This window comes from Oncorhynchus tshawytscha, linkage group LG27, assembly GCF_018296145.1.
Source record: "Oncorhynchus tshawytscha isolate Ot180627B linkage group LG27, Otsh_v2.0, whole genome shotgun sequence".
In the NCBI taxonomy this organism is placed as follows: domain Eukaryota; kingdom Metazoa; phylum Chordata; class Actinopteri; order Salmoniformes; family Salmonidae; genus Oncorhynchus; species Oncorhynchus tshawytscha.
The window spans coordinates 18,624,482-18,650,765 of record NC_056455.1 but is presented as its reverse complement, the minus strand read 5'-3'; the positions used below and the strand labels follow the sequence as shown (position 1 = coordinate 18,650,765).

General features: G+C 44.4%; 1 protein-coding gene across 1 annotated transcript; it reads left to right on the top strand.

Moving 5' to 3' along the window:
- The first annotated feature begins 94 nt into the window (after positions 1-94).
- Positions 95-25,704, top strand: LOC112259247. The gene is made up of 32 exons (XM_042307112.1): positions 95-187; positions 400-486; positions 583-615; positions 914-955; positions 1,604-1,654; positions 3,616-3,666; positions 4,160-4,219; positions 7,129-7,179; positions 10,627-10,677; positions 11,919-11,969; positions 12,109-12,153; positions 12,305-12,355; positions 12,867-12,917; positions 13,365-13,409; positions 13,699-13,749; positions 13,981-14,025; positions 14,256-14,306; positions 17,043-17,099; positions 17,559-17,624; positions 17,921-18,040; positions 18,212-18,259; positions 18,396-18,473; positions 18,718-18,780; positions 19,091-19,129; positions 19,416-19,466; positions 23,796-23,855; positions 24,023-24,100; positions 24,234-24,320; positions 24,498-24,530; positions 24,754-24,804; positions 25,193-25,264; positions 25,439-25,704. Exons 1-31 carry the CDS (start codon positions 95-97, stop codon positions 25,232-25,234), a joined length of 1,782 nt encoding a protein of 593 aa, XP_042163046.1. The 3' UTR covers positions 25,235-25,264; positions 25,439-25,704.
- Positions 25,705-26,284: the final 580 nt, after the last annotated feature.

Below are 26,284 nucleotides of genomic sequence, written 5' to 3'. Positions count from 1 at the left end.
TCAGGTGTTCCTAATGTTTTGTATTCTCTGTTTGATTCAGCTTGTGTTTATCTACTCTTGTTCAATGTGTTATTTGTGTGTATCAATATGTGACATGTCTCCACTGTCTTTCCTAAAGGGGGATACAGAGGCCCAGGAGGGGCCGGGGGTAGGGGAGGATATGGTAACGGAGGCCAGGGAGGCTATGGTAATGTCTACTACTTTACTTAACAAACAGTCTCTGAACAGGCTTGTTAAGATGAAATGTCTTAGTAACTTAGGTTTACATGAAATCCACAATGGTTATATGCCAAAAATGTCTAACTCTTGCAGCAGTTTTCCTTGTTGATTTAAATATTCATTCATTTATTTTAATACATGTCTACATTATATGACTTCTTCCCATTTGTCTGATTGTAGGTGCTGGTCTGGGAGCAGGAAATGGCCAAGGAATGGGGACGGGAGCCGGGCTGGGCTCACAGGGTGGGAAACCACGTGGAGGTGGAGGTGAGTGTGACATTCAGGACAAGAGATGTTTTATTCCAAAGTTTGTACTAACAATGCCGAGTAAACATCATCTGTCTGTTTGTCTGTGTTTGTCAGGATACGGTGGTAATGGCTATGGCACACAGCCAGGTACGTGTTTGTTCTGTTACCTGGCATTTGTTTGTATAGAACACACAATATTTAAGATCCTCAAGACCGGCTCCTCTGTCTCTGTCTGTTGGATCATAGTTAAGTTGAATTTGTGACATTGTCTGTGAGTGCAGATTGGTTCTCATCTAATAAACCAGAATGTAACCTTGGAATAAAATAATAATAACTCCAGGGGTGGAGATTTAAGCTTTCTGTTTGTGGTTATGTGGTTAAATGACATGATGTAAAGAGTTATGTGTTGCATGTCCTTTGACCTTGCTACTTGTCTTGTTGCTAGGTTACGCGGCTGGAGCTGGAGCCAGAGGCTATCCACGACCAGGTAAGCAGCCAATCCCTGCTGGCCTGAACCATCTAAAGGCCAATACTATAGTCTACTATTTTACAAGCCAGGGTTCATATCTTTTACAGCTCACCCCTCAAGCACTTAATTCATTGAACAAACTGTCAATCCCAATCAATAAATCAGTGGGGATTTCCATATTGCGCATCTTACAAATTGTCATCTGCATACTGTACACTGTACAGTGTACATTAGCCAGCTGGGTCCTACATAGACACCAAGCATCTGTAAACTGGCTTTACAGATGTAGGATCTTAATTTAAAAATGTTGAGTTTTAATTTATTTTCCACTTTGAAATGTCAGACTTAATTTACCCTAACAAAAAATGTATTAACCCCTACATAAATATCCATTAAACTGACTGGTTTTGTTGGGGATTTTTTTATAATGTTACTTAGATTGATGCACAGGTGCGTCAATTTACTCTTAAAGATGAATTCTAATCCACATAATAATTCACATTTCTTGTCACAGCAGGATTATTTTCCTGCTGTAGCAAACTGGCTGGAATTAAGATCCTACATCTGTACAAGCAAAGTGGTTGATTGCTGCAAAGCCTCTGTACCTCATACACTGCATGTGGAGTTCGATCATTCCAATTGACAGTGCCCCTTTGAAAACATTAGGTGCTGGAGCTGGGTATCCCAATGGACAGGGATCTAAGGGACCAAAACCGGGTAAACTTTCCAATCCTGCTGTGTCCGTCTGTGTCCGCATTCGTGTTTGTTTGTTTTACCTGCGTTTTTCAGTTTGTGCCTTCATGTCTGCTCTTCGTGTTGCCGTTTTCAATCTCTTCTGTGTAATCCGTATTTATGCCTTTCGCTGATTCATTCAGACATGGTGTAAATGCATGTTGTTTTCTCAGTGCATTAACCGGTGTCTATCTACTTACCATCAATGGTTGTCTTTATTTTACAGCTGCCAAATTCTTTCAAATGGGCAGCCATATATACACTGCTCAAAAAAATTAAGGGAACACTTAAACAACACAATGTAACTCCAAGTCAATCACACTTCTGTGAAATCAAACAGTCCACTTAGGAAGCAACACTGATTGACAATAAATTTCACATGCTGTAGTGCAAATGGAATAGACAACAGGTGGAAATTATAGGCAATTAGCAAGACACCCCCAATAAAGGAGTGGTTCTGCAGGTGGTGACCCCAGACCACTTCTCAGTTCCTATGCTTCCTGGCTGATGTGTTGGTCACTTTTGAATGCTGGCGGTGCTTTCACTCTAGTGGTAGCATGAGACAGAGTCTAAAACCCACACAAGTGGCTGAGGTAGTGCAGCTCATCCAGGATGGCACATCAATGCGAGCTGTGGCAAGAAGGTTTGCTGTGTCTGTCAGCGTAGTGTCCAGAGCATGGAGGCGCTACCAGGAGACAGGCCAGTACATCAGGAGACGTGGTGGAGGCCGTAGGAGGGCAACAACCCAGCAGCAGGACCGCTATCTCTGCCTTTGTGCAAGGAGGAGCAGGAGGAGCACTGCCAGAGCCCTGCAAAATTACCTCCAGCAGGCCACAAATGTGCATGTGTCTGCTCAAACGGTCAGAAACAGACTCCATGAGGGTGGTATGAGGGCCCGACGTCCACAGGTGGGGGTTGTGCTTACAGCCCAACACCGTGCAGGACGTTTGGCATTTGCCAGAGAACACCAAGATTGGCAAATTCGCCACTGGCGCCCTGTGCTCTTCACAGATGAAAGCAGGTTTACACTGAGCACATGTGACAGACGTGACAGAGTCTGGAGATGCCATGGAGAACGTTCTGCTGCCTGCAACATCCTCCAGCATGACCGGTTTGGCGGTGGGTCAGTCATGGTGTGGGGTGGCATTTCTTTGGGGGGCCGCACAGCCCTCCATGTGCTCGCCAGAGGTAGCTGACTGCCATTCGGTACCGAGATGAGATCTTCAGTCCCCTAGTGAGAACATATGCTGGTGCGGTTGGCCCTGGGTTCCTCCTAATGCAAGACAATGCTAGACCTCATGTGGCTGGAGTGTGTCAGCAGTTCCTGCAAGAGGAAGGCATTGATGCTATGGACTGGCCCGCCCGTTCCCCAGACCTGAATCCAATTGAGCACATCTGGGACATCATGTCTCACTCCATCCACCAATGGAGTTGGCGGATGCTTTAGTCCAGGTCTGTGAGGAGATCCCTCAGGAGACCATCCGCCACCTCATCAGGAGTATGCCCAGGCGTTGTAGGGAGGTCATACAGGCACGTGGAGGCCACACACACTACTGAGCCTCATTTTGACTTGTTTTAAGGACATTACATCAAAGTTGGATCAGCCTGTAGTGTGGTTTTCCACTTTAATTTTGAGTGTGACTCCAAATCCAGACCTCCATGGGTTGATAAATTTGATTTCCATTGATCATTTTTGTGTGATTTTGTTGTCAGCACATTCAACTATGTAAAGAAAAAAGTATTTAATAATAATATTTCATTCATTCAGATCTAGGATGTATTATTTTAGTGTTCCCTTTATTTTTTTGAGCAGTGTATTTTGTTGTGGTGTGATTGGAATTGTGTTAGTAGTAAAGTATGTAAGTGGGTGTGTCTGTGTATGGTTATGTTCATGGATCAGAGCATCGTATCTGCATGAGTCCGTCCTATAGTCGCCAGTGTTGAGGGATATGGTGCAGGAGCTGGAGTGCCCAATGGACAGGGTGCTAAACCCAATGGTTAACATCTGCTACCCTGTGTGTTTGTCTGTCTATGTGTGTCTTTGTCTCAGTTTCTATAAAGGTGCATGTTGCATGTAGACACATTATGCCACAATCATGATATTGATTGTGTAAGTTCACATACTGTCTACATATGGTGTAGGTATCATTTTCAGTCATAGTTTTATTTGAATGCTATTGAGACACCATGCCAATATCTATTGCCATGTGTGGATCACAGCCCCTGTCAGCATGTTGTGGTTGTGGGTTTTGTTCCCAACTTTGTATAGGGATTTGGGTTTTTCTAATAGCATGTGTTTGTCCTGGGTCTTCTTGACCAATCACTAGAAAGTGACTCCTAACAATGATCAAAGTATTCTATTTTCAATATGATATTTGAAATCACATTGTCATATAGAATTCTAGCTTCATTTTGGGGTTCAGACGGCAGTCTTTTTATTGGTTGGTTTTTGGGTGAATCCTTTTGAATAACCACTGTTGTGGTCTCCAGTGTATGCTGCAGGAGCTGGAGGAGTTCCCACTGGACAGGGTGCTAAACCATCCAAACAGGGTAAACCTCGCTTTCCTTGTTTTCATGTCATCTCTTTATAATAATTAGTCTAGAACTTAACATTTCATACGTGCACCTGGTGGCCTTTCCTTCTTCTCTGATCTGGTTCTAAGTCTCTGATCTGGTTCTCTATACTTACTAAGTGCTTTCAAGGTTTCAGCGTCAGTGCTCGAGTTGCTGGTATATCCAATGGGCTTATGGTTTGATGTGGATGTTTTGTGAGTCTTGTGGATGTTTAATTTTTTAAAATTTTACCTTTATTTAACTAGGCAAGTCAGTTAAGAACAAATTCTTATTTTCAATGATGGCCTAGGAACAGTGGGTTAACTGCCTTGTTCAGGGGCAGAACGACAGATTTTTACCTTGTCAGCTCAGGGATTTGATCTTCAACCTCCCGGTTACTAGTCCAATACTCGAACCACTATGGCCCTGGCCACTAAGATTCTTGTGTAATTGTCCCTGTAAACGATCTCCGGCTTGTCCGTCAAGTCTGTGTTTTCGGCATTTTTTCTGCAGTTTCTCACTGTCCATCAGGTGGATTTGTCACCCACTGATGTTGACTGTTGTGTGTCTTCATCTATAAATGTCACATGGAGACTGGTCTTGGTGTGTGCCATTGAAGTTCTAGAGTTTTGATGGAAATGCTTTGTTAGGTGTGTGACCTCCATGTGGGCGTGTGTTTATGCCAGTGGATGCCGTCAGAGAGTATATTTTCACATTAGTCTATTTTGCGTCTGTTGTTTCCCTTGTGGCTTTTGTTGTCATCTGTTGTTGTTGGTCTTAGTCTGTGTCTTAATACGGCTGATGATGTGTCCTTTAACCAAGGCCCATCGTTAATCTCGGACGATCGCCCCTCATCTTGTCAGTGTTGTGTGTCTTTTTTCTGCCAGGTGCCTCTGCGGGGGGTTTAAGAGTTGCTGGAAAGGGTAATAAGGGTGAAGGTCTAGTGGCACAGGATTTATCAGGAGCAAAACGCCAAGGACCTGCTGCATTGCCAGATGTGAAGGGGCCTAAAAGCCCTTGTCCTGTTGTTCTTCAAGCACAGGGAGCCGAAAGCTATGGACTGGCAGCTCCAAATGGCAAAGGGGTCAAAAGTTCTGGTCCTGTGGCATCCCATACACTGGGGGATAAAAGCCTAGGACCTCAGATAAACATTAGGAAAGAGGCCAAAAGTCTTGGTCCTGCTGCTCCAGAAGCACAGGGAGCCAAATGCTATGGACCTGCTGCAGTGGCAGATGGGAAGGGGGGTCAAGGTCCAGTAGCTCAGCTGCCACAGGGTTCCGAAGGTGTTGGTTCTGTGGTCCCAGAGTCACAGGCTGCTAAAAGTCTAGAACCTCAGGTGCCTGTTGGGAAAGAGGGCAAAAGTCTTGGTCCTGTAGCACAGGGAGCCAAAAACTATAGACCTACGATACCAGATGGACAGGGAGCCAAACACTAGACCTACGATACCAGATGGACAGGGAGCCAAAAACTATAGACCTACGATACCAGATGGACAGGGAGCCAAACACTATAGACCTACGATACCAGATGGACAGGGAGCCAAAAACTATAGACCTACGATACCAGATGGACAGGGAGCCAAACACTATAGACCTACGATACCAGATGGACAGGGAGCCAAACACTATAGACCTACAATACCAGATGGACAGGGAGCCAAAAACTATAGACCTACAATACCAGATGGACAGGGAGCCAAAAACTATAGACCTACAATACCAGATGGACAGGGAGCCAAACACTATAGACCTATGATACCAGATGGACAGGGAGACTAAAACTATAGACCTACAATACCAGATGTACAGGGGGCCAAACACTATAGACCTACAATACCAGATGGACAGGGAGCCAAACACTATAGACCTACGATATCAGATGGACAGGGAGACAAACTATAGACCTACAATACAAGCTGGACTGGGGCTCGTTAGAGACTCCTCTTCACCTGCTATTTTTTTCAGTCATCCCATTGTTAGTTGTCAACTGGGATGCATATCATCTTCCTGTTGTTTGTCTATGATTTCCTTCCAAAAGTGTTTATGAATGTTGCTCTTCACCTAATGATTTAATATGTCCAGATTGGAAAAGCATTTCATTCAGTTGTGACAAAAAACTTGAAGTGACCTTCAATTAATATTTACTTGACTTCTTAGCTGAACATGTTGATGTGTGTAGTGAAAGTATGTGAGTGTGGTAAAATGTGTATAGATTTAGCAGGTGAAAACTTGTGGAATAGACACCGGCTAGAATGCACTTTTAACCAATCAGCATTCAGGTTTAGACCCACCGATTGCATAACATGTATACTGGTTGTTTAGGGACTGGTGATGGTGGAGCACAGCAACCTATTGAACAGGGTGCTAAAGGCAACCGTGTGTTTGCCTGTCGTCCCGTCTGTAGCTCAGTGTGTGATCCTGTCTGTGTCTGTGCCCTGGTGCCTGTTGTGTGTTTGCCTGTCGTCCCGTCTGTAGCTCAGTGTGTGTGATCCTGTCTGTGTCTGTGCCCTGGTGTCTGTTCTATGTATCAGTGTTGCGCCACAGAGGACGGCTTGGTTCATTCAAAACTCTGACTTACATGCTAATCCGAATTCATCCCCCTGACTCTGACAGTCTAAATATAGAGTCTCTGCTACATCCTCAGTTTAGCTTTCGTTTAGAGTGAGTGTCACAGTTTAATAGTGAACACTGCTTGTTGCGTGCTGGGGTGTTCAATATGCTGTGTCATATTGGGTTCCTGAAGTCTATGTATGGTTCATATTAGTTGCAGTACAAGTGTCGCTAAGACTGCATGCCCATGACTAACGTACCGATTCAACAACTTGTCAATATGTTAGCTTTTATGTCACGTGTTTGGTCTGTTTGTATATATTTTTGTACCTAATGAGTCATTGTTGTGGTCTTCAGGATATGGTGCAGGAGCTGGAGTGCCCAATGGACAGGGTGCTAAGCCCAATGGTAAACATCTGCTACTCTATCTCTGTGTGTCTGTCTCTGTCAAAAGTTTAAACTCTAACAGCAGGAAGATATGACGTTACAGTAAATATATTACAATCAGATAGCTGCTGAATACCCTGTTTTAGGTTGTGTTGAATAACCAGTATTATGGTCTCTATGAAGTGGTCCAGGATGTGGAGTGCCCAATGGTCAGGGTGCTAAACCTAAACCCCATGTTAAACCTCTGCTACTCTGTTTGTTGTTTCCCTGTCTGTTGTTTTGCTGTCTGTTGTTTCTCTGTCTGTTGTTACTCTGCCTGTTGTTTCTCTATCTGCTGCTTCTCTGTCTGTTGTTACTCTGTCTGTTGTTACTCTGTCTGTTGTTACTCTGTCTGTTGCTTCTCTGTCTGTTGTTACTGTCTGTTTCTCTGTCTGTTGTTTCTCTATCTGCTGCTTCTCTGTCTGTTGTTATTCTGTCTGTTGCTTCTCTGTCTGTTGTTATTGTCTGTTGTTGCCCGGGCTGTTGTTGCTCTGTTTGTTGTTTCTCTGTCTGTTGCTTCTCTGTCTGTTGTTGCTCTTTCTGTTGTTGCTCTGTCTGTTGCGGCTCTGTCTGTTGCGGCTCTGTCTGTTGCGGCTCTGTCTGTTGCGGCTCTGTCTGTTGCGGCTCTGTCTGTTGCTTCTCTGTCTGTTGCTTCTCTGTCTGTTGCTTCTCTTTCTGTTGCTTCTCTTTCTGTTGCTTCTCTGTCTGTTGTTGCTCTGTCTGTTGCGGCTCTGTCTCTGTCTGTTGCGGCTCTGTCTGTTGCGGCTCTGTCTGTTGCGGCTCTGTCTGTTGCTTCTCTGTCTGTTGCGGCTCTGTCTGTTGCGGCTCTGTCTGTTGCGGCTCTGTCTGTTGCTTCTCTGTCTGTTGCTTCTCTTTCTGTTGCTTCTCTTTCTGTTGCTTCTCTGTCTGTTGCTGCTCTGTCTGTTGTTGCTCTGTCTGTTGTTGCTCTTTCTGTTGTTGCTCTGTCTGTTGTTTTTCTGTCTGTTGTGTCTGTCTGTTGCGGCTCTGTCTGTTACTCCTTCTGTCCGCTACGTACAGTATTGCATGATGCTGGTATTTCTGGATGATATTGCCCTTCTGACAAATATCACTGTTTAGTGTATGGATATCAGCTGGTGACCTGCTATGATCTGTTAGGGATTTTTAAGTACACTGTTGCTGTACATTTTGACTGGATGCCTAACTTCCCTATTGAAATAGTTTTATTGTTGCTTTTGTGGATTTGATGCAGTTTTACGCAGTGTTCAGACATGCATTCTTTACACGGTATGTGGTGGTTACTAACCAGTGTTGTGGTTTTCAGGATATAGTCCAGTTGCTGGTGTTCCTAATGGTGCTAAACCCAGTGGTGTTATACCCAGTGGTGATAAACCCAGTGGTGCTATACACAGTGGTGCTATAGCAAGTGGTGCTATACCAAGTGGTGCTAAACCCATTGGTGCTATACCCAGTGGTGCTAAATCCAGTGGTGCTATACCAAGTGGTGCTAAATCTAGTGGTGCTATACCCAGTGGTGCTATACCAAGTGGTGCTATACCCAGTGGTGCTAAACCCAGTGGTGCTAAACCCAGTGGTGCTATACCCAGTGGTGCTAAACCCAGGGGTGATAAACCCAGTGGTGATAAACCCAGTGGTGCTATACCCAGTGGTGATAAACCCAGTGGTGCTAAACCCAGTGGTGCTATACCAGTGGTGCTATACCCAGTGGTGCTATACCCAGTGGTGCTAAACCCAGTGGTGCTAAACCCAGTGGTGCTAAACCCAGTGGTGCTATACCCAGTGGTGATAAACCCAGTGGTGATATGCCCAGTGGTGCTAAACCCAGTGGTGCTATACCCAGTGGTGATAAACCCAGTGGTGATATGCCCAGTGGTGATATGCACAGTGGTGCTAAACCCAGTGGTGCTAAACCCAGTGGTGCTAAACCCAGTGGTGCTATACCCAGTGGTGCTATACCCAGTGGTGCTATACCCAGTGCTGCTATACCCAGTGGTGATAAACCCAGTGGTGATATGCCCAGTGGTGCTAAACCCAGTGGTGCTATACCCAGTGGTGATAAACCCAGTGGTGATATGCCCAGTGGTGATATGCACAGTGGTGCTAAACCCAGTGGTGCTAAACCCAGTGGTGCTAATCACAGTGGTGCTATACCCAGTGGTGCTATACCAAGTGGTGCTAAACCCAGTGGTGCTATACCCAGTGGTGCTAATCACAGTGGTGCTATACCCAGTGGTGCTAATCACAGTGGTGCTACACCCAGTGGTGCTATACCCAGTGGTGCTAAACCCAGTGGTGCTATACCCAGTGGTGCTATACCAAGTGGTGCTATACCCAGTGGTGCTAAACCCAGTGGTGCTAAACCCAGTGGTGCTAAACCCAGTGGTGCTATACCCAGTGGTGATAAACCCAGTGGTGCTATACCAAGTGGTGCTATACCCAGTGGTGCTATACCCAGTGGTGCTAAACCCAGTGGTGCTATACCCAGTGGTGCTCAACCCAGTGGTGCTATACCCAGTGGTGCTCAACCCAGTGGTGCTAATCACAGTGGTGCTATACCCAGTGGTGCTATACCAAGTGGTGCTAAACCCAGTGGTGCTATACCCGGTGGTGCTAATCACAGTGGTGCTAATCACAGTGGTGCTAATCACAGTGGTGCTACACCCAGTGGTGCTATACCCAGTGGTGCTATACCCAGTGGTGCTATACCCGGTGGTGCTAAACCCAGTGGTGCTAAACCCAGTGGTGCTATACCCAGTGGTGCTAAACCCAGTGGTGATAAACCCAGTGGTGCTATACCCAGTGGTGCTATACCCAGTGGTGCTAAACCCAGTGGTGCTATACCAAGTGGTGCTATACCCAGTGGTGCTAAACCCAGTGGTGCTCAACCCAGTGGTGCTCAACCCAGTGGTGCTATACCCAGTGGTGCTATACCCAGTGGTGCTATACCCAGTGGTGCTAAACCCAGTGGTGCTAAACCCAGTGGTGCTATACCCAGTGGTGATAAACCCAGTGGTGCTATACCCAGTGGTGCTATACCCAGTGGTGCTATACCCAGTGGTGATAAACCCAGTGGTGATATGCCCAGTGGTGATATGCACAGTGGTGCTATGCACAGTGGTGCTAAACCCAGTGGTGCTAATCACAGTGGTGCTAATCACAGTGGTGCTATACCCAGTGGTGCTATACCAAGTGGTGCTAAACCCAGTGGTGCTATACCCAGTGGTGCTATACCCAGTGGTGCTATACCCAGTGGTGCTAATCACAGTGGTGCTACACCCAGGTAAACCTCTGATACCATTACTAAATGTCAGAGTCTCTATCTCTATTTCTCTATTGCTGTATCTTGCATTACTTGTAACAGAACTCAATGGTCATTGATAATATCTACAGAGATAACCAGTGTTGAGTAACCGTTGTTGTGGTCTCCAGGATATGGTTCAGGAGCTGGAGTTCCCAAAGGTCAGGGAGCCAAAGGCAATGGTAAACCTCTGATACCTTGTATGTGTCTACGTCCGTCTTCACTGTTTGTCTTTCTATCTCAAAGTTGAGGTTGAGCTTTCTGGTGCATGTTGTGTGGTAATTCCAAAGTTTGTAGCATATTATGCATGCATGTCTGTGTTGTATGGTACTCTATCTTTAGAACAAAATTGGTGTTATGTTCCTGAACACAAGCAGCTAGTGTTCAAATCAAAATTGTATTTGTCACGTGCTTCATAAACTAGAGGTGTAGACTAAGAATGAAATGCTTACTTACGGGCCCTTCCCAACAATGCAGAGAGGGACAAATAGAAAAATAATAAAACAAGGATGAATTAAAAACACTACGAGTCACGATAACTTGGCTATATACACAGGGTACCAGTACAGAGTTGATGTGCAGGTGTCCGGGGTGACTAGGCGACAGAACAGATAATAAACGGTAATAGAAGCATATGTGATGAGTCAAAAGAGTTGGTGCAAAAGGGTGAATACAGTTATCCCAGATAGAGCTACCCAGATACAGCTACCCAGATACAGCTACCCAGATACAGCTACCCAGATACAGCTACCCACATACAGCTACCCACATACAGCTACCCAGACTCACTATTTAACTAACTATTTATCAGTCTTAGGGCTTAGGGGTAGAAACTGTTCAGGTTCATGTTGGTTCCAGACTTGGTGCATCGGTACCGGTTGCCATGCAGTAGCAGAGAGAACAGTCTATGACTAGGGTGGCTGGAGTCTTTGACCATTTTTATGGCCTTCCTCTGACACCGCCTGGTATAGAGGTCCTGGATGGCAGGGAGCTCAGCCCCAGTGATGTACTGGGCCATACTCACTACCCACTGTAGCGCCTTAAGGTCAGTGTTTGCTAGATATTTGTGCATGGCTATAACCTATGCAATGAAATACTAGGATCAAGGGCAGAATGTGCTGTGCAGGTGGTATTGATCAATTGTCTATAAGCAGTGTTGAGTAACAGTTGTTGTGGTCTCCAGGATATAGTCCAGGAGCTGGAGTTCCTACTGTATCTGGTGCTAAAAATGTTTAACTTTTTATGCCCTGTAGTTGTTTCTGTTTCTCTGTTTATTTCCCTGTGTCAGAGGTGATCTACACACTCTCACTGTATTGCATGTTTGGTGATACCGATATGAGTAGGTCTTTGTCAGTTTATGTGTCAAGACCATTTGAATAGATTTGAGAATGTAGCGCTAAGTAACAGTTGTTGTGGTCTTCAGGATATGTTCCAGGAGCTGGAGTTCCCAGTGATCAGGGAGCCAAAGGCAATGGTAAACCTCTGATACCCTATCAGTATGTCTCTGTCAGTCTTTGTGCAACTTGTCTGTCTGTGTCAAGAGCAGCATGCATTGTGTTTGCAAATGCTTTTGATTTATGTTTTGCTGTTGTAACAACTGTTGTTGGTTCCAGGATATGGTCCAGGAGCTGGAGCTACCAACAGTGCTAAAAGCAATGGTAAACCTCTTTCTGAGTGTTACAGGTCTATCTCCATCTATGTTTCTTTGTTGCTCTCTTATGATAAGATACATCACTTCTGTTTATAATAAGTACAGAGCCAAGATGTATTGAGTGACAAGTGTTCAATAATAGTTGTTGTGGTCTTCAGGATATGGTCCAGGAGCTGGAGTTCCCAGTGATCAGGGAGCCAAAGGCAATGGTAAACCTCTGATACCCTGTCTGTTTGTCTCTGCCTTTGTGATGCATTGCTGCATGTCTGTAACCTCAACTGTTTGTTAGAATTAGCATATTGAGGCCTTTGACAGATAGAGTGTGCCCAAGCCAGTGTGATAACACTAAATGTTGATGCTGGTTTGGTCTGTTGTAGAACAGGGTTGAGTAAGAGTTGTCGTTGGTTCCAGGATATGGTCCAGGAGCTGGAGCACCCAGTGGTGCTAATCCCAGTGGTGCTAATCCCAGTGGTGCTAATCCCAGTGGTGCTATACCCAGTGGTGATAAACCCAGTGGTGCTATACCCAGTGGTGCTATACCCAGTGGTGCTAAACCCAGTGGTGCTAAACCCAGTGGTGCTAAACCCAGTGGTGCTATACCCAGTGGTAAACCTATGTTACCATCACTAAATGTCAGAGTCCGTATCTCTATTGCTGTATCTTTCATGACAAGATCTACAGAGCTAACTTGTATTGAATAACATTTGTTGTGGTCTTCAGGATATGGTCCAGGAGCTGGCATTCCCAATGGTCAGGGTGCTAAACCCAATGGTAAACTATGGCTACCTTGTCTGTGTCTACGGCCCTATTCAATATGTGTCTTTCTATCTCAAAATTGAGGTTGAGCTGAATGGTGCATGCTGTGTGGTAATGCCAATGTTTGTGGCATATTATGCTTGCATGGTCTGGTCATTTTTAGAACAGTTTTGAATAAGAGCTGTTGGTTTTAGGATATAGTCCAGGAGTTCCAAATGATCAGGGAGCCAAAGCCAATGGTAAACCTCTGATAACATGTCTGTGTCACACTCTGTCTCTCTGTATCAAAGTGGAGCTTCTTTGACTGTATGTTGCATGATATGTGCTACAAACGTTGGTGCGATGTGACTCCTGAACATTGAGGGGAAAGGTCCCAGGACAGCATGTTTTGTGCTCATGCAAGTGATTATTCACAATAAGTCAGTGTTGACAGTGTTGTGTAACAGTTGTTGTGGTCTCCAGGATATGGCCCAGGAGTTGGAGCACCCAACGGTGGTAAAGGAAATGGTAAACCTCTTTCTGAGTCTTCATCAGTCTCTATTTCTCTGTCACTTTAGAGGTAAACTGGCACCTTTCTCTTAGTCCACTAATCACTGGGTGACACTCTTTTTCCTGGTCCTTCGAGCCAGACATTTAAGTACTCTGAACCATTCCATCAGGCCAATTAAACATGTTATTACAGTGAAATGCTATAGCATCTCTTATTATAAATAAGGTACAGAATCTCAGATGATAAGATCTACAGAGAACTTATGTTGAGTAACATGTATTGAGTAACAGTTGTTGTGGTCTTCAGGATATGGTGCAGGAGCAGGAGTTCCCAATGGTCAGGGTGCTAAACCCAATGGTACACATCTGCTACCCTGTCTGTGTCTACATCTGTCTTCAATGTTTGTCGTCCATGTCAAAGTTGAGGTCGAGCAGGATGCTGCATGCTGTGTGATAATGTTACAGTTTGTAACATATTTTTGCATGCCTGTTGCCAGTTCATTGAGCATTTTGTAGAATTTGACCGATCCATGGATGCTGGCCTAGTCAATTGTAGAACAGTGTTGAGTAAGAGTTGTTGTGGTTCCAGGATATGGTCCAGGAGCTGGAGCACCTAACGGCGCTAAAAGCAATGGTAAACCTCTGATACCCTGCCTGTCTGTGTTGCATGCTGTATGGTACTCTATCTTTAGAAGAGTATTGGTGATAAGCGCCTGAACACATCCAGCTAGTGTTTGCTAGATATTTGTGCACGGCTATAAGCTATGTGATGAAATACTAGGATCAAGGGTAAAATGTGTTGTGCAAGTGGTTTTGATCAATTGTCTATAAGCAGTGTTGAGTAACCGTTGTTGTGGTCTCCAGGATATGGTGCAGGAGCTGGTGTTCCCAGTGATCAGGGAGCCAAAGGCAATGGTAAACCTCTGATACCTTGTCTGTGTGTCTCTGTCAGTCTTTGTGCATCTTGTCTGTCCGTGTCAGACAACATGTGTTGTGTTTATGCAAGTGGTTTTGATTTTCTATAAGCAGTGTTGAATAACAGTTTTTGCGGTCTTCAGGACATGGTCCAGGAACTGAAGTTCCCAATGGTGGGGCTAAAAGCAATGGTAATGCCAGTTTAAATCTCTGAGTTCAAATAACTAGATGGCACACATTATCATAACCTACAAAATAAAGTGGGTCCCCTGTAAGGACAATAACACAGTAGGAGGAGACAGGGTGATATGTTTCTTATTTTAAACCACTCTCTGTGTGGTGGTGTTTTTCATGGTCATTCGAGCCGGACATATAATATATAATAATACAGTATATGCCATTTAGCAGACACTGTTAACCAAAGAAACTTCTAGTCACGCATGCATACATTTTATAAATGGGTGGCCCCAGTGGGAATCAAACTCACAACTCTTAGTGTTGCAAGCGCTATAACAGAGGGACATTATATATTATAAGCTACAGAGCTAACTTGTTTAGTCGTCCCCATGATATGGTCCAGGAGCTGGAGTTCCCAGTGATCAGGGAGCCAAAGGCAATGGTAAACCTCTGTGTCTGTCCTTTTTTTTCTATTTTTCTTTGTGGCTGTAATATTGTGTAGGTAGCACTGTTGAGTAACATTTGTTGTGGTCTCTAGGATATGGTCAAGGAGTGGGAGATCCCAATGGACAGGGTGCTAAAGCAACCAAAACAGCTAACCCCATACAATCTAGCTGTCTGTGTGTTATATCCACCTGCATGTGCCATTAACTGCCGTTTGTAGTGATCAGTTTGTGTCAATGGCTCAAGTGCCTTAGGAAAGTATTCAGTACTTTTTCCTCGTTTTGTTACATTACAGCCTTATTCTAAAATGGATTAAATAAATAAAAAATCCTCATCAATCTACACACAATAGCCAATAATGACAAACCGAAAACAGGTTTTTAGACACAGATCTGGGGAAGGGTACCAAAAAATGTCTGCAGCATTGAAGGTCCCCAAGAACACAGTGGCTGCCATCATTCTTAAATGGAAGAAGTTTGGAACAACCTTGACACTTCCTTGAGCTGCCCGCTCTACCAAACTGAGCAATCAGGGGAGAAGGGCCTTGGTCAGGGAGGTGGAGATGGGAGAACCTTCCAGAAGGACAACCATCTCTGCAGCACTCCACCAATCAGGCTTTTATAGTAGAGTGGCCAGACCGAAGCCACGCCTCAGTAAAAGGCACATGACAGCCCACTTGAGCTTGCCAATTGGCACCTAAAGGACACCCAGACCATGAGAAACTAGATTCTCTGGTCTGATGAAACCAAGATTGAACTCTTTGGCCTGAATGCCAAGCTTCACGTCTGGAGGAAACCTGGTAACATCCCTACAGTGACGCATGGTAATGGCAGCATCATGCTGTAGGGATGTTTTTCAGCAGCAGTGACTGGAAGGCTAGTCAGGATCGAGGCAAAGATGAACGGAGCAAAGTCAGAGAGATCCTTGATGAAAACCTGCTCCAGAGTGCTCAGGACCTCAGACTGGGGCAAATGTTCACCTTCCAACAGGATAACGGCCCTCCAACAGGATAATGGCCCTAAGCACACAACCAAGACAACATAGGAGTGGCTTCGGGACAAGTCTCTGAATGTCCTTATTCCACAGGCTGCGGCCCAGCCAGAGCCTGGATGTGAATACGATCGAACATCTCAGGAGAGACCTGAAAATAGTTGTGCAGTGATACTCCCCATCCGACCTGACAGAGCTGGAGAAGATCTGCAGGGAAGAATGGGAGAAACTTCCCAAATACAGGTGTGCCAAGCTTATAGCATCATACCCAAGAAGATGCAATGCTGTAATCGCTGCCAAAGGTGCTTTAACAAAGTACTGAGTAAAGGGACTGAATGCTTATGTAAATGTGATATTTACGTTTATATTTTTTATAAATTAGCAAAAATGTCTAAAAACCTCTTTTTGCTTTGTCATTGTGCGGTATTGTGTGTAGATTGAGGAGGGGAAAAAACGATTTAATCAATTTTAGAATAAGGTAACAAAATGTGGGAAAAGTTGAGGGGTCTAAATACTTTCCAAAGGCACTGTATATGATATTACCCTCTATGAATGATGCACCGGTCTTGTTGGCTCTATGTTTGTGTTCTAGAAGCACACTGGAAGCTTTTGATGAATTGCTTTAGGGATGGTTGACTTGAAATTTGACCTGAGTTGCAGGTTTGTCTTATTTTCACTGTGGCTTGGATTTGTGTAAACATATCTTTCTGATTGGTCACAGTTATGTCGTAAGCATGGATGTTGAGTGTCACAGGCTACGGCCTAATCACAGTGATATGTAATGTGCATGGATGTTGAGTGTCACAGGCTACGGCCTAATCACAGTGATATGTAATGTGCATGGATGTTGAGTGTCACAGGCTACGGCCTAATCACAGTGATATGTAATGTGCATGGATGTTGAGTGTCACAGGCTACGGCCTAATCACAGTGATATGTAATGTGCATGGATGTTGAGCTCTGCAGGCTTGGAGCCAATAGCAGCATTATGTGATGAGTGCTCGCTGTATGTTTTCCTCCACAGGTAACAGGGTCAATCACAATGCGATGAGTTTAGGGATCGTGTCGCTCAGTCTCAAGTCAATCACAGGGTTTTGTGCTGAGCTTTGTTGACTTATTCCACAGGCTACGGTGCTGGAGCAGGCAGCTACCCTGGGGCAGGAAACAACGGCTATGGAGCAGGTAATGGAACTGACACTGACAGACAGAAACCTAACCAACATCTTCTCTCCTTTCAATGGATGGCTCACTATTCTGTTGCATAAAGAAAATCATTGGAAACTAAACCGGCCACAGGTTCCATGTTATCTCTTCACAGCACATTCTAATGCATGTTAGGTGATGTAATTGAAATTCATTTAAAAGTAGATGATCGCTTGAGTAATGCAACTGGTCTTGGACAAGGAGGATACCCCCAGAATGGAGCAGGCAAAGCTTTTCGCTTTGTCTTTCTATTTCTGTCTCTCTTTATTTATCTTTGTCTTTCTATTTCTGTCTCTCTTTATTTATCTTTGTCTTTCTATTTCTGTCTCTCTTTATCTTTGTCTTTCTATTTCTGTCTCTCTTTATTTATCTTTGTCTTTCTATTTTTTCTATCCAAATCCATTTCTCCCCCTTTCTCGCTCTTGCTCTCTATCTCAGGTGCCAGTCTGGGACAGGGAGGATACCCCCAGGGTGGAGCAGGTGGATACCCCCAGGGTGGAGCAGGTGGATACCCCCAGGGTGGAGCAGGTGGATACCCCAGGGTGGAGCAGGAGGATACCCCAGGGTGGAGCAGGAGGATACCCCAGGTGGAGCAGGAGGATACCCCCAGGGTGGAGCAGGAGGATATAGGGTGGAGCAGGAGGATACCCCAGGGTGGAGCAGGAAAACAAGGAAAAGGGCGGTGGTGAGCCTTTTACCCCATGCTTTTCTCTTTATTTCTCTCTTTCTTTCTTCTCACTCTCTCTCTCTCTTTCTATTCAATTTTTTATCTTTCACTCTCATTTGGGTGGAATCTGCAGGTGGATACCCCCAGGGTGGAGCAGGAGGATACCCCCAGGGTGGAGCAGGAGGATACCCCCAGGGTGGAGCAGGAGGATACCCCCAGGGTGGAGCAGGAGGATACCCCCAGGGTGGAGCAGGAAAACCAGGCAAAGCTGGCGGTGGTGAGCCTTTTACTTTGTTGCCATGCTTTTCTCTTTATTTCTCTTTCTTTCTTCTCTCTCTCTCTCTCTCTCTCTCTCTATTCTCTTTTTTCTCTTTCACTCTCATTTGCCCTTTTCTCTTTATTTCTAATCTGGGACTTGGAGCAGGAGGATACCCCCAGGGTGGAGCAGGAAAACAAGGCAAAGCTGGCGGTGGTGAGCCTTTTACTTTGTTGCCATGCTTTTCTCTTTATTTCTCTCTTTCTTTCTTCTCACTCTCTCTCTCTTTCTATTCAATTTTTTGTCTTTCACTCTCATTTGCCCTCTTCCTCTCTCTCTCTCTCTCTCTCAGGTGCTAATCTGGGACAGGGAGGATATCCCCAGGGTGGAGCAGGAGGATACCCCCAGGGTGGAGCAGGCAAATCAGCAGGTAAGGCCTATTAATTATCACACTTTTGCACTCTCTAGTTCTAATTTTCTATCTTTCTCTGGTTCTCTTACTCTCTTATTATCTCTCCCACCTTTCATTTTCTCTCTCATTTCCATTTGCCATCTTCTTTACTCGATTTTTGATCTCAGGTGCCAATCTCCTCTTTTCTCTTTATGAAATATCCCACAGTACTCTCTCTAAGAATGATGTGCTGTGCTCTAATGTTTTTTGGTTGTCATCACAGGTAATGGTGATCAAATGGGAGGAGCATACCCCGGGGCTGGAGCGGGCAACGGCTATGGGAATGGTGAGTCAGCATGCTTCCCCTTGTCAAATTCCTTTATTAAGGTCAAATTCCTTAAAATATATAACTATAGTTGGAGGACACTGTAAACTGAAGTATAGAGCTGAGGCATTGACGATGAAATACGACATTCAATAGATATGTTGGGAATGACTGAGGATTACAGTAGCAGTGTGAAACATAGCTGCCTCTCTAGAGACGGAAGACAACTGCACCAAAGTTGTCACTGAGAAGTGATCTTAAATGAGAGAAGACAGATCCTCAGGGTCTGTACGACCAGGAAGTGACCTCGACTTCTTTTGTTCTCATGCAGGTGGAGGCCCAGCTGGTGGGGCCAATGCAGTGCCTGCAGGTATTCGGCATCTGTCTGTCTGTCTGTCTGTCTGTCTGTCTGTCATGTCTGTCTGTCTGTCTGTCTGTCTGTCTGTCTGTCTGTCTGTACATGGCATGCACCTGTCCTTATCTGTTAACCTTTACAGGACGTACTGTTGGGGAAAACTTCTGCCACAACATTAAACAAGCCCACGCTAAAGCTAGAGGAGCTGGAAAGCTGCATGCACTGTTGTTTGGGAACTTTGTTTGAGACTAAATGTCTGCTTTCTTGTCAAGGATTTTAACATGTCCCCTCTTCTCCACAGGCTATGGCAATGGCTACGGTGCTAGTACTGGAGGCAATGGTTATGGACCCGGTAGGTCTCATCAACTATAGCCAATCAACTAACATCTGTGGGTGGCTGACCAACTAACTGACCCGCTCACATACAGACCTAATTATAATTGATTGATGATTATAATTATGTTTCAGGGATTGGGTACCCAACAGTGTTAGCGGATGGTGCTGCTGGGCTGGGAGGCAAGGCAGGGAAGGGAGCAGGAGGTAACCATTCATAAACCCCAGTAATAACTCATTCTTTTTTTAATTTCACCTTTATTTAACCAGGTGGCCAGTTGAGAACAAGTTCTCATTTACAGCTGTGACCTGGCCAAGATAAAGCAAAGCAGTGCGACACAAACAACACAGAGTTACACATGGGATAAACAAATGTACAGTCAATAACACAATAGAAAAGTATATATACAGTGTGTGCAAATGTAGTAAGATTAGGCAGGTCAGGCAATAAATAGGCCATAGTGGCGAAATAATTACAATTTAGCAATTATACACTGGAGTGATAGATGTGCAGAAAATGAATGTGCAAGTAGATATACTGGGGTGCAAAGGAGCAAAAGAAAAAATAACAATATGGGGATGAGGTAGTTGGATGGGCTATTTACAGATGGGCTATGTACAGGTGCAATGATCGGTAAGCTGCTCTGACAGCTGATGCTTAAAGTTAGTGAGGGAGATATAAGACTCCAGCTTCAGTGATTTTTGCAATTCATTCCAGTCATTGGCAGCAGAGAACTGGAAGGAAAGGCGGCCAAAGAGGAGTTGGCTTTCGGGGTGACCAGTGAAATATACCTGCTGGAGTGCATGCTACGGGTGGGTGCTGCTATGGTGACCAGTGAGCTGAGATAAGACAGGCTTTACCTAGCAAAGACTTATAGATGACCTGGAGCCAGTGGGTTTGGCGACCAATATGAAGCGAGGGCCAGCCAACGAGAGCATACAGGTCGCAGTGGTGGGTAGTATATGGGGCTTTGGTGACAAAACAGATGGCACTGTGATAGACTACATCCAATTTGCTGAGTAGAGTGTTGGAGGCTATTTTGTAAATGACTTCGCCGAAGTCAAAGATTGGTAGTATAGTCGCTTTTACGAGGGTGTGTTTGGCAGCATGAATGAAGGATGCCTTGTTGCAAAATAGGAAGCCAATTCTAGATTTAATTTTGGATTGGAGATGCTTAATGTGAGTCTGGAAGGAGACTTTACCGTCTAACCAAACACCTAGGTATTTGTAGTTGTCCACATATTCTAAGTCAGAACCGTCCAGAGTAGTGATGCTAGACGGGCGAGTGGGTACGGGTAGCGATTGGTTGAAGAGCATGCATTTAGTTTTGCTTGCATTTCAGAGCAGTTGGAGGCCACGGAAGGAGAGTTGTATGGCATTGAAGCTCATCTGGAGGTTTGTTAGCACGGTGTCCAAAGAAGGGCCAGATGTATACAGAATGGTGTCGTCTGCATAGAGGTGGATCAGGGAATCACCAGCAGCATAAATAATAACTCAATCTGGTAACTACTCTACTCTATGGGAACTTGACTCGCTCTCAGTAAGATGATGAAGGTCAGTAACACTTTCTATGAGGTATATATGCAAATAAGGCATTATAGTGCATTATAAAACTTGCATAAGCTGTCATAACAACTCAAGTAGTTATAACATCCCAATTTAGGATCTTACTTAGGCCTACTCAAAACAAATAACAATTGTTCAAAGTCTGCATTGAGAGAGGTAAGATGTTATAATCATATAACATGTCATGTGTCATGTAACAGTGTGGATGCCAGGTGTAATGTAACAGTGTGGATGCCAGGTGTAATGTAACAGTGTGGATGCCAGGTGTAATGTAACAGTGTGGATGCCAGGTGTAATGTAACAGTGTGGATGCCAGGTGTAATGTAACAGTGTGGATGCCAGGTGTAATGTAACAGTGTGGATGCTAGGTGTAATGTAACAGTGTGGATGCTAGGTGTAATGTAACAGTGTGGACGCTAGGTGTAATGTAACAGTGTGGACACTAGGTGTAATGTAACAGTGTGGATGCTAGGTGTAATGTAACAGTGTGGATGCTAGGTGTAATGTAACAGTGTGGATACCAGGTGTAATGTAACAGTGTGGACACTAGGTGTAATGTAACAGTGTGGACACCAGGTGTAATGTAACAGTGTGGACACTAGGTGTAATGTAACAGTGTGGACACTAGGTGTAATGTAACAGTGTGGACACTAGGTGTAATGTAACAGTGTGGATACCAGGTGTAATGTAACAGTGTGGACACTAAGTGTAATGTAACAGTGTGGACACTAGGTGTAATGTAACAGTGTGGACACCAGGTTTAATGTAACAGTGTGGACACCAGGTTTAATGTAACAGTGTGGATGCCAGGTGTAATGTAACAGTGTGGACACTAGGTGTAATGTAACAGTGTGGACACTAGGTGTAATGTAACAGTGTGGACACTAGGTGTAATGTAACAGTGTGGACACCAGGTGTAATGTAACATGGTGGACACTAAGTGTAATGTAACAGTGTGGATGCCAGGTGTAATGTAACAGTGTGGACACTAAGTGTAATGTAACAGTGTGGACACTAGGTGTAATGTAACAGTGTGGATGCCAGGTGTAATGTAACAGTGTGGACGCCAGGTGTAATGTAACATTGTGGACACTAGGTGTAATGTAACAGTGTGGACGCCAGGTGTAATGTAACAGTGTGGACACTAGGTGTAATGTAACAGTGTGGACGCTAGGTGTAATGTAACATTGTGGACACTAAGTGTAATGTAACAGTGTGGACGCTAGGTGTAATGTAACATTGTGGACACTAGGTGTAATGTAACAGTGTGGACGCTAGGTGTAATGTAACATTGTGGACACTAGGTGTAATGTAACAGTGTGGACGCCAGGTGTAAAATGTAACCCATTTGGACACTAACTGTAATGTAATATGCCAATGTTCTGTAACATGTCTTGTGTAATATCTGTGGACCTAGTTGTCTTCAACATTTTAGGGGACCTGTAATGTAACCACAGCCAGGTGTAATGTAAGGGGTTCATTGTTTGTTTTATTCCTCTGCTATTCCAGGTCTTGGATGCCAGGAGGATATCCAACAGGGACAGGAGAAATAATGTAACAGTGTGGACGCTAGTCACCCTGGAAATGGAAGAACCATGCCAATGTTCTGCCAACCATGTCTTGTCAATATCTCCTAGTTGTCTTAGTGGATTTTTTCCTTTAGGGGAAGATGTCCTGTCTTGAAAATATTCCTCTGCATCAACAAGCAGGATGTACACATGGAAGGAGAATAACTTTCACCCTAATTGATGTCACTAATAACATCACACTCCAAAACATGCATGCCAACGAAAGTAATGAAACGCTTCCTGGACATGTCACGGTGTAATACCTAATCACTCACTCTAAACACTCCGAATTACCATCGGGAATGACCATCTGAAACATACCTGATCAATTCATCCATAATCATGTGATAATCCATAAACGTGCACCATATGGATGACCCCTTTAACCAGACAGTTATGTTTGAAAAACATCTGTTTCAGGAATGCCAGCTCATCAAAATATGCATGTTCAGCACATCATTCATGACATCATCTGGATGATGACATCTACATATATCTTCATTCTAAAGGACACATAGCGAAACAAATTGAAGTCTCTCCATTTGATGATTACCTTCACACAATCATACACACATTCTGTGTTTCACTTCTCATCTGACACACTCTCTATGCTCACTCTGATCAGCTCTGTGTAATCCATTTTTGTTTAACTCGCATGCCTCCTCCTTCATGCAGTACCCTGTGTGTGTCTGTAGGGGGTGCTGGCTCTGGTCCTGGTGGTGCTCTGACTTATGGGGGCCAGCCTGTGGTCCCTGCTGGGCTGTGGCCTGATGGTGGGAAGTTGGGCGGGTACAGCCCAGAGCCCTACGGGGTTGCTCAGCCTATAGGGCTGGGGCATGATACTGGCCTGGGTAAATACACTCTAAAGAGAGGGGAGGGTGAACAAAGGAAGAACAAGAGAAAATAGAAGCAGAAAAAAGACTGAAAAAATGGAGTGGTCAGGAAAAATAAAGAGGTAGAGAGAGGCTGAAAAGTAGAAAGATGAAGAGAAGGATTAGACAACGAAAAAAGCAAGTCAGTGATGAACACTGAAGCAGCAACAGAGGGACTCAAAGGTCACTGTCACAGGAAAGCCAGTAATCATTGTCATTTTACACATTTGCATACAGTTGATGCCATAATTGAGTCATATGTTTTCCATGCATTGATGTGGTCTGTGGGGTGGGAGGACAGATGATGAGACTCTATAAGTGACCCTTGTGGTGTTCCACAGGGGGTGGAGTCAGTCAGCTTCCTTACAATGGAGCCCCAGTCAATACTGCTGGACTGGATGGTAAGAGCATTGTGACCCAAGGAATCTTTTGTATTACAATTACTTGCTGTGACTTGTGACCCTGCTTATACAGTGTGGATGTGTGGTTGTGAATGATTATGTGAGGTCTTGTTATAACAGTATTAGACACAATTAAATACACTTGTTGTAATACACTCTCCCAGCAGGTGATGGAAGCTTCCCTTATGGTGCTCAGCAACTGGGCCTTGGTGGTGGTGATGGAGGCAAATCCTCTGGCAAATATGGTGAGACTGGTAGTGTGTGTGTGTGTGTGAGAGAAAGAGAGACAGAGATTGTGTGTGTAGAATGTGCTTGTTTGTGTGGTCATTTCTTTCTAAACCTGTCTTGCTTCTGCTGTCTCTGACTATCTCTCTAAAGGCAACGGTGGATTGCCACAGGGTGCACAACAGGGTGCACAGCCTTATGGACCTGCGACTGGTGGTGGGAAACCACCTTGCAAAAATGGTACATGTCCGTTTGTCCTATATGTGTCGTCTGTCGCTATATGTATGTGTTTGTGTGTCCGCACGTCCGTCTGCTCATGTGCTATATATGATTTTGTGTGTTTTCTGTAGTATGTCTGAATGTGTTTGTCGTTGTTCCTCCTATTTACATGTGGGTACTTGTCTCTTGTCATTTCAGGAAACGGAGGGGGCTTTGGAGCACAGCCAGCAGGTGATTAAACTCACACTCACAACCACATCCCCTACACTGCTTGCCTCAGGAAATTATGTGTGTGGTAACTGCTTAAGGTGTGAATGCATGTGGGTGAGGAAGAGCACACATTTTTCAGTGTTAGTCTGTTGTGCGTGTTCTGTGCGTGTCTTGTAAATGTCCCTTGTGTCTGTGTGTCCTGTTTGTGGTAAATATTGTTACGACTCATCTTGTCACTGCTTAGGCTATGGTCAAGGACAGCTGGGTGCAGGTCAGAGTGCCCCCTACAGTAACGGTAAGTTATATAGTCACATTCCCTGACTGAAAGTCCTGCTCTCTTCTGTCAGAATAACCATATTAGTTCCTATCAGTAGAGGCTGGTGAGGTGAGAACGGCTCATAGTAATGGCTGGAATGGAGTAGATCCATTCCAGCTGTTATAGTAATTATCGTATAGAGAGGGAGATTATTGGTTGGAATGGAGTGGATGGAATGGAATGAAATGTGTTGCATTCCATTTCATTGACTCCATTCCAGCCATTACTGTAAACCATCCTCCCCTCACCAGCCTCCACTGGTTCCTACATCTAACCAGGGATGTCCATTAACACCGTTGCATTTTTGTTTGTTTTGTTGTCTGCTGAAATAACAAAACCTAAACCTCTGACTGTGTGTCTCCTTCAGGAGCAGGAGGGAAGGAAAGCAAATATGGTGGTGGTGGACTGACTGGATTCTTTGGAAATGGAGGGTACAAAGGTGGGTGGGATGAGTGTTTGTTACTCATTTATGCTTGTCTCTGTGACTGAGCACATGAAGTCACCTTACTAGTCATTTAGATCAGAGCTTCATGATCTACCTTGTTTTATTGTCCTCTTTAACCAGCTGCTTCACTTAACAACATTTGTTATCTCTCTCTCTTTCTCTGTCCAGGTTAAGTCAATCAGCTGAGGCCTTCTTGAAGTGAATATTTGTTCCGTTCAGTCATGTGTTCATGGTGATGTTTGTTGTTTGGTCTGTTGTTACATTTAACTATTCCATTTTTGTTTTGTATTTGTGTTTTTTGTTTATGGTTCTTGTCTTTTCTATTGTTGTGTGTCTGTCCCCTCTCTTCCTCTACTGGCTTTGGAGATTGTGTTGCCAGTGTGTTTGTGTTCATATCCATTTCACACTAAAGGGCAGAAAGCAACCACATAATGTCTGTCAGTCTCCTCATTCTTTTAACCTTGGCACCAGTATTGTAAATGTACTGTACATGTGATGTGGGGGTTGAGTTTTAAGACTGAAGCTCTATGAGTTTAAATCAACACCAAATAAAATAAAATTCAAAGACATGTTCCCAAAACCTGACACCTGAGTTCTTCTGAGGTCATTATAAAGGGGGATATTCTCTGGGATATTGTGATGGACAGTACATACAGAAGATGTAATGTGTATGAAAAACTATTCCTTAATACCTCAGTATGCCCGTGTTTTTTGTTCATGACATAGTACTTCTTATGTTACTGTATTGCTATTACTGACAATGTATCCCCAAAGACCTTTATCATGTTCCACAACGGAAATAGTTTTGTCATTATCTCAACACGGCAGTTTGTTTCATTCGTCTTTTGCATGGCGTCACCTGAACTTCATCCGTGCACAGGAAACCATAGCCCTTCCTCTCTCAAGTAATGCAACTGTGCCTTCAAACAACTGATGTCTCACATACAGTAAACGAAACCAAATGCAACATAACGTAACAATACAACACCTGACAGAAAAATAAATGACAGCTAT